The sequence below is a fragment of the Silene latifolia genome, chromosome 4 (assembly GCF_048544455.1).
Source record: "Silene latifolia isolate original U9 population chromosome 4, ASM4854445v1, whole genome shotgun sequence".
Lineage (NCBI taxonomy): Eukaryota > Viridiplantae > Streptophyta > Magnoliopsida > Caryophyllales > Caryophyllaceae > Silene > Silene latifolia.
The window spans coordinates 62400988-62409004 of record NC_133529.1 but is presented as its reverse complement, the minus strand read 5'-3'; the positions used below and the strand labels follow the sequence as shown (position 1 = coordinate 62409004).

General features: G+C 33.6%; 1 protein-coding gene across 3 annotated transcripts; it reads right to left on the bottom strand.

Annotated features, from left to right (window-relative positions):
- Nucleotides 1-2112: 2112 nt before the first annotated feature.
- LOC141653531 (autophagy-related protein 8f) lies at nt 2113-7634 on the bottom strand. Of its 3 annotated transcripts, none has more exons than XM_074461324.1 (6): nt 7490-7634; nt 5527-5568; nt 5383-5438; nt 3875-3927; nt 2839-2957; nt 2113-2526 (listed from the first exon to the last, which is right to left on the bottom strand). In XM_074461324.1, exons 2-6 carry the CDS (start codon nt 5561-5563, stop codon nt 2423-2425), a joined length of 369 nt encoding a protein of 122 aa, XP_074317425.1. In that variant the 5' UTR covers nt 5564-5568; nt 7490-7634; the 3' UTR covers nt 2113-2422. The 3 variants fall into 3 exon arrangements, with proteins under 3 accessions (XP_074317425.1, XP_074317426.1, XP_074317427.1); XM_074461325.1 differs by having other exon boundaries at nt 5527-5563; XM_074461326.1 differs by lacking the exon at nt 7490-7634 and adding an exon at nt 6776-6930.
- Between the last annotated feature and the right edge of the window lie 383 nt (nt 7635-8017).

The window sequence follows — 8017 nt, the reverse complement described above, 5'->3', positions numbered from 1 at the left end:
AATTTATTATTAATTAATCATCCTCACTATTGTTATTATTATGAATATTATGGTTATTAAAATCAATAATATTCATATTAATATAATTAATACTATTACTATTATTATTAATATGAATATGAATATTAATATTAATTAATAATAATATTATTATTAACATTGTTAATTTTAATATTACTATTATTAATACCTAATTATTTTTTCATATACGAACTTTATTCTTTCACATACAATTTTTCATAACGTTCTATTTTGTACCCTTTTCACCTAAAATAGAACCAAGTGAACTCTTAAATCAATATTTTTCTCTAAAACTTAACTTAGTTGCTCAAATGACTTAAAAATTACAAGATGGATTCTAATTTATCAAATAATAAATTAATATACTTGTTATCAATTATTAATATTATTTGTTGAGTTTTAATTAAGCAACCAAATTTTATATATTTGTTAAATATGAAATTAGGCTATGTCGATTTTTATTTATCTAATTAATTAAATTAGGATTGTTGGTGCTTTGTGGTGGCTACCTAATCAGTCAAATTAGGATGATAAACGGCTAGACTTTGAACATCAATCTAGCAAATCGGTGCTCCATTATTTCACCTAATTAGATTGATGGTGAACCGTGGTTCATGGTGGCTACCTAGTTAATCGCTCAAATTAGTATAATTACTAGTATTAATATTAATATTATTATTATTAATGTTCTTCTTCTTCTTCTTCTAATAATAATAATAATAATAATAATATTAATAATATTAATATTAATAATAATAGTATTAATATTAATAATAATAATAATAATAATAATAATAATAATAATAATAATAATAATAATGATGATGATAATAATAATAATAATAATAATAATAATAATAATTATTATTATTATTATTATTATTATTTAGTATTAATATTAATATTATTTCGATTCAATCACTCAATCGGCTTAGTTCGATTCAAATTTCTATTTAGTTGATTCGGCTTAAATTCCATCCATTCGATTGATTCGATTCGGCTCGGCTCCATTCGATTGATTCGGCTCGATTTGATTATTCACTCCATTCGATTCGATTATTTCGATTCGATTCGATTCGGCTCGTTCGATTCACTCTAAAAAGCCGAAAAAATGGGGCCTTAAACTCTCTGTTTTAATATAACTATGTTCGATTTTTCCACAAAAAAAAAAAAAAAAAAAAAAAAAAAAAAAAAAAAACACATCATCATTTTATTGTGTTGTTCTTGTAGCTCTTTAGACAATTCCAAAAATCACTCATATTTTAACTTATAATAATCTTCTTTATTTTACGGGTTTTACTAAGCTAGCTAACCTGGGAGAGAGGAAGAATTCTTGTTCCTTTGTAGAATGCAAAGTTTCAAGGTCCACTAATCTTTCTAGCACAATTATCTAAACCTAGTTGTTTTACTCTTAATAAGCATGCTAAGTTACACCATGTTGCTAATTGGGTAATAAAATCCATGTTTGGTAACCCAATCGTAACTGTACTCGAAATCCCCAAGCTATATATGATACTCCTTAATATAAAAGGTAAACCAATGACCAAGATAAAGGGAGCATATTATAATTTACCATTGATGTAAAAGACGACAGGCTGTCTATTGCAACTCTCAATTTTCATACTCCCTGAGAAATTCTTGGGCATACTCGATATCCCACATTATCGACTCATCATTTACCTAGGCCGATCAAATAACATCAAACCATTAATTAATTTCGATATCCCACATTATCGACTCATCATTTACCTAGGCCGATCAAATAACATCAAACCATTAATTAATTTTTAAAATCGAAATTTCATAATACACCGAATGTAGCTAAGAATTCCCGCATTAAGTTCCAATGCAATGGGAAGCATGCTGGGCCAGACCCCCCACAAATTAGCAAGCGGCCCATATTTAACGGCCCATTCAGTAAAGGCACATGTTAGAAACGACAATGGTACATGCTCAAAACGGCCCACTTGCCCCTCTCTCCCTCTCTCACGTGCCCTTCACATGAGGCAATGTCAGTTCTGTCTCAATTTCAAATGTTACTTGTTTTAATGCAACCACCTGATGACCTGAACCCAACTACTATAATTCACATACATCTAATGATATATAATAAATACGTCTTCATCCGTCTAAATAATTTATTTACCTTTGATTCAAATACCCTCACAAATAAGGTAAAGAGAGTACTTGATTTTGCACTAAATTATCCAACTTACATGAAATATGAATACTGTAATAAGTTTGTCACTAGTAAGCAGAGCATCTGATGATGACATTATTTACAACATTTACAGCAGCTGATTCTTTTGGGTTGGAGAAATAGATTATTGTGAAATCCGAGCCAAAATCACCGTGTCTAGTTTGAGATTGTCCTGCTTGAAAATCAATCAACTGGTTCCAACTATTCCGAAGCGTTTGTCCCAAAGGTGTTCTCTCCACTGTAAGTCACGTAGAGGAAACCGTCTTCGTCTTTCTTTTCCTCGTAAATAGCAGACATTATCGCTCCTGCATAGAAGAATTAAGTTATCCATATCAGCAACTAGGTTCAAGTGTCATTGTCTCAATACATACTACTCGGTACTCTAATTTCTGAACAAAGAGAACAAATTTTACTATATCCGAGATAGATAGATAGATAGTAGATAGATAGATAGATAGATAGATTAGTAGAATACTATAGTTTCAGAACAAATGAACTAGGTACATCTGAGTATTTGACGGCAACCAAAATATGATAAAGTCACGAAGTGCAACCTGCATAACATTGCTAACAGAGTTTCATTTTAACAAACTATATATAAGGGCTGACAACATTACCCGTAGGTGGGAGGACATTATCCACAAATATAAAGATGGCTTTTTCAGCGCTAAGCTTGATCCTTTTGCGGATTACATAGACAAACTGTCCTACTGTCAAATCAGCGGGCACCAAGTATCTGCAAAATTGTGAAACGGCAAAAAAAGTCTCAGCGTAAGTTTGTAAGGACATCAGTTGGAATTACATATTCATCACTGTACTATGCTAATAACCTTAATTCTTTGTCGTTCTGATGACAGTATTACATCCTTGAATTCAGTATCCCGTTACACTGAACTCATAAGGAAACCTAAAAGACACCATATAAACCTTGTAAAAAAAAACATCGAAAATGTCAAAATTACTTTATATGATGACTCGCAGCAATCCCAACTTCTAAAATACTTCTAAGTTGTAAGAGTCCTTTATGACCTGCTGATATAAATTGATAAACTATAGAAATTTGAAGCCCAGAACAGTTTGAAGGCATAAACATTTCTCGCAAATATCTCTCAAAAACTTCTACGCAGTTCGATAGAATCATGATTCATGGGTGACAGAACTGAAGGAGCTGAACCATCTAGACTTGGAGCTCTTAAGATATGCCGAGGTCTTTAAATTCATAACCAATTTAATGCAGACTTTACAGCTGTAGTCAAATGGACACTACAGCAAACGCAAGGGCCCATTGATTCCTAGGCTCTCGTTACACACATAATTACCGAATTCGCTCGGTGCCCTGCGAATCGCGAATTGTTAAAAGCGAATTCCAGCATGTTGCTTACTGAAAATACATATAACACTCGCTATGAATTGGTAAGGACATATTCATAGCGAATTCGGTAACCATGGAACTTACACATATAATGCCCAAAGAGTCAACGCGCTACAACGTCCAAGAAGGCGAGAACCCACATCATTCAAACCTCTGATAGGTAAAAATATTGACATCTGGCCATTGACATACCAGATGACGCAAAACAAGAATACAGAAACTAGTTTGTGTTTATAGTGCCAAGTATGGAGTATATTGAAACAAAGGAATGAACATCTTACTTTTTCTTATCAATATTTGGAATATCGCTTCTCTCCGCTTTCTCGACAATAACCTTCAAAAAAGAATTTGTAGAAAAGATACAGGTCAGACATAACACGGAAGGATTAGAGTTCACACCAGAAACCCTCGAAAAGAAGGTGCTCTGATAACCAAGTTTACGGGACCTACTTCTAAGCTTGATAAGGCTCAAACCAAGTGTTAAATCATGAAAATGGATCGGGCCACACCCACAGGGAAGAGAGAGCTTACTTCATAAGCTCAACGAGATTCCATCCTAAAACCAATTGGTGATAGGAAGAGTAGCCTCTTAATTTATAAAGTAGTGACTATGCATACAAGCTACTCCCTTTGACCCAGAAAATTGTTTACCTTTACTTTTTTTTTTTTCTTTTTTTTTTTTGTGGGATTGAGGGAGCATCAAAGAAACAAAAGACTACCACCTAACCGTAGTCTATTACAGCAGACAGGCCATCATAATTTGAAAATTCATATACATGCTGGAAATCATGTATATGAATTCTACTTAGGTTCTCAAAAATCGTTTTAATCTTTATTCTCGATTTAAATTTTAAGTTTTTATAAAAGAAATCCGGACTTCGATTTTAAAACCTATAAGTTTACCTTGACTTCGTATTATGTTTTACTCTCCCTTTTGTTTTTCATTTTTCCCTTTTCTATTTTTCTCGCATTTGGAGGTGTGCGTTCACCCATAGACGGTTCTAAAGGATGATTCATGTCAACCGACCCCAAATCATTTTGGGATTAAGGCTCTGATGTTGTTGTTGTATGCTGGAAATCGGCAGTGGTCTAGTCTGTCATTGCCGCTAATCTTATTAGAATAGTGGACTGCACAATAAGGCGTACAAAACGAAAAAACCGAATCAACAACTATATTATTCGTCAGGAACCCAAAGTACCAAGTATACATGCACATGTCCTAGAAAAATGTGATGAAGCTCCAGACTCTTTATCACATGTCTAGTGTGACGATCGATCCACCCTATATAACTTCTATTTGTATAATCTGTAATCATGTATTTTTCATCTCAGAAATGTAATGCATACTTCCATGGTCTTGATATTACATTCTTAATCTTTCAAGTCACGTAAATTTTAGATCCTTATTCTAGACATTCAATGTGTCATGCCAAAAGTCTAGAACGATCAGATCCTGCTTAGAAAGTGCTAGTCAATGGAATAACTTTCTATCTAAAGTCTAAAGTATTGTTTATGCTCATTATGAGGCGATATTTTGATCACTGGAAACTTCAAATTTGTATGCCACACACTTGACACTTTCGATGGGTATGGATTATGGACTTTCAAGACTAATATTTTAGGTCAGAAGCGGATCTTAGAAGATCAGCAATTTTCTAACTACAATAACTACATGTTCATATCCTACTCTAGAAGCACACACCCACTTCCCCACACTTCAAGTTCAGGAATCATGTCCAAGTCCCAAATCAAAATCAGGTGCAATAATATAGACTAAGGCACTTCTTACCGGTATTCTGTCTGAGTATTTCTCCCTTATCCTAGCAGCTTCAGCCCGTCTTTTCCCTAGAAATAACAGGGTTGAGAGTTAATAAACTGAAACAAGAATTGTTTATACAGCTAGCATTAATAAATCAAAAGATAAATAGCCTACCAAGATCATGCTCAAGCTTGAAGGAGCTCTTAGCCATCTGTCCTGAAAGAAATCATACACGAATAAGTCAATGTGCCATTTGATTTCTATAATTATATAGGTAAGATTACTTGTTCAGCACTTTCACAGACAACAGTAAATCAACATGTAAAGGCTATACTTGTTTCACATTTTGTTAATAACCTCTACTTTAGATGTAACACATGATGATTCAACTATGAATTATCATCACCACCACCAGTACGTTAAATCCCCTCCGCTCGACAATATCTACCATGACTCCCTTATTAACGGGTTGATTCTATGGTATAAGGTGTCCCGCCCAAACTCACCCCCACCCACCCACCCTATGGCCATATCGATGTAAGTTCTCCCCCTTGCGCTGTCCTGTCTGTGTTCCTGTGCTACATCATAATAATCAGGCATTTCTCCCTCGCTGTTCTCCTCACAGCCTCGGCTCATTTCTCAAGTGTCACTCTTAGAGAACAACAAATCTGGTATGATCAACAACAGAGACAGAAAACACATCAAAGTATTCAAATTTGGCAAAATGTAGGCATTAGCCTTCAAGACAGGATACAGAAACCAGGAAAAAGGAGAGTGAAATCGGGAGCGAATGTTAACACCACTCATCGAATAGGAGCTTCATGAGCAACGAGTCAACGACCTTAGAAGAAACTTTGAAAGAATAAGAAACGATCAAAGTTTTAACATTGTAGGACACCTTTAGCAATTAAAGAATACAAAATGTGAGAAATGGGTGAGTTCAACCAGATCTGGTTGACTGAGATGATAATTTCATTGGTTAATAGAGGAAAACATGTGGTTAATTTTTTGGGTTGATTTGTAGCATATCATCAACATTGACAGAACGAGTATGGGGGTTACAGACATGGAAATAGAGGGGAGATGAAAAATTTAAGTTGGCGTAAATTATTGACACACATGGCAGTTTGAAACAAATACTTCAGACTATGGCACAAATTTCATACTCCATACGCGATCAGTAAACTCATTTCCCTATCTTAATATGACTAAGTTTGCACGCTGAAGCTCAATCTTATCTAACTACTTCGATGTTGATATAATTCAAATTACGTGAACCACTTTCAAAGTTGCACCACAATGAAAGTAAAGCTAACCTCTCAAGTCTCAACCTCATCTAAAACAAACATAACTTTCCGTTGTATACTCCGCACCACTAACTAACTATTATAAGCAACAAAAACTAACAATCCAGAAACTTTACGGAAATGCTAGGCTTTGCTGCAGGTAAGGACTAATCACAAGATCACACAATTTCCTATTTGATCAACCTTGCATACTGCAAAAATTCATCAATACTAAGAAATTAGTTTCGAGGGTAGGCTAATTCACACAATTATTACAGCCAAATATCCTGAAACCAAAATCTAACAGCTTCTACAGCAGAAATTACAATGGACCAAATTTTTCTTTTTATGGGTGTCAAATGAGCCACAACTCACAAGGGCATTAAGCACTAGGCTAAGACATCTTCGGTTCAATTTATCAAGTCTAGAACACATCTACTAGAACCACCCATCATCAAATTTACTACAAACAACCCGATAAAGAAAAATAACAAACTATAAGTAAAACCCCATCAAATCAAAACAGCACATAATAATAAAAACTTCCACGTCTCAATCAATCATTTGTATACCTTTATTTAAAATATAGTCCGTATCAATCATTTGTGTAGCTTTAATTAAAATACATCTCACAACTAATATAAAATGTAAACAAATGTTGGGACCGAAAAGATCAAATTTCCATACTAAAAAAATCCCATCAAGTCTAAAAAGTCATACAAACTAGCAGATTGCAGTCATACATATAATTCAGTGATCAAACCATGAAATTGTATCATTAACAACACAAACTTTATAACAAAAGAACCCCACAAAAAAAAAAAGCAAAAAAAAAGCATGAATTAAACAACCTGAAGTAGATAAGTTGGAAGGAAGAAAGGGAGATGATTAGATGAAGAAGAGGTTGGTGTTAATTTGGATGGATAATTTAGTCAAACCCCGTTTGGTTAGATATAATAAATGATAGACTTAAAAGCGATCTCTTTCTTGTAAAAGATAATACTGTAATAATACTCGTATGGCTATCAAACATAATTTGGACCGCAAGTCATCATTTATTTGTTTCTTGTACTATATGCTTCCAATTTCCATGTGAGGTCAATGAGTTACTTGATCTAATTTTGTTGGGACCTTTTTAAATCATAGATTTAAGATTACAATTTTAAGGTCATGAAATGGATTATATTTTCCTTTTGGTAAATTTCGGATTAAGTAGGTTTGAAAAGGTTTTGAAATCAGCTTAATATATAAGTCGATTTGGAAAATCTTTTGAACTTGTTAACCCTAAGAGCATAAGATGAGGCTCTTCATATTTTCTCTTTTCTTTTCTTATTGATCCACCTCATTTTCATTAACTTTTTCATTTACCCTCCCCAATT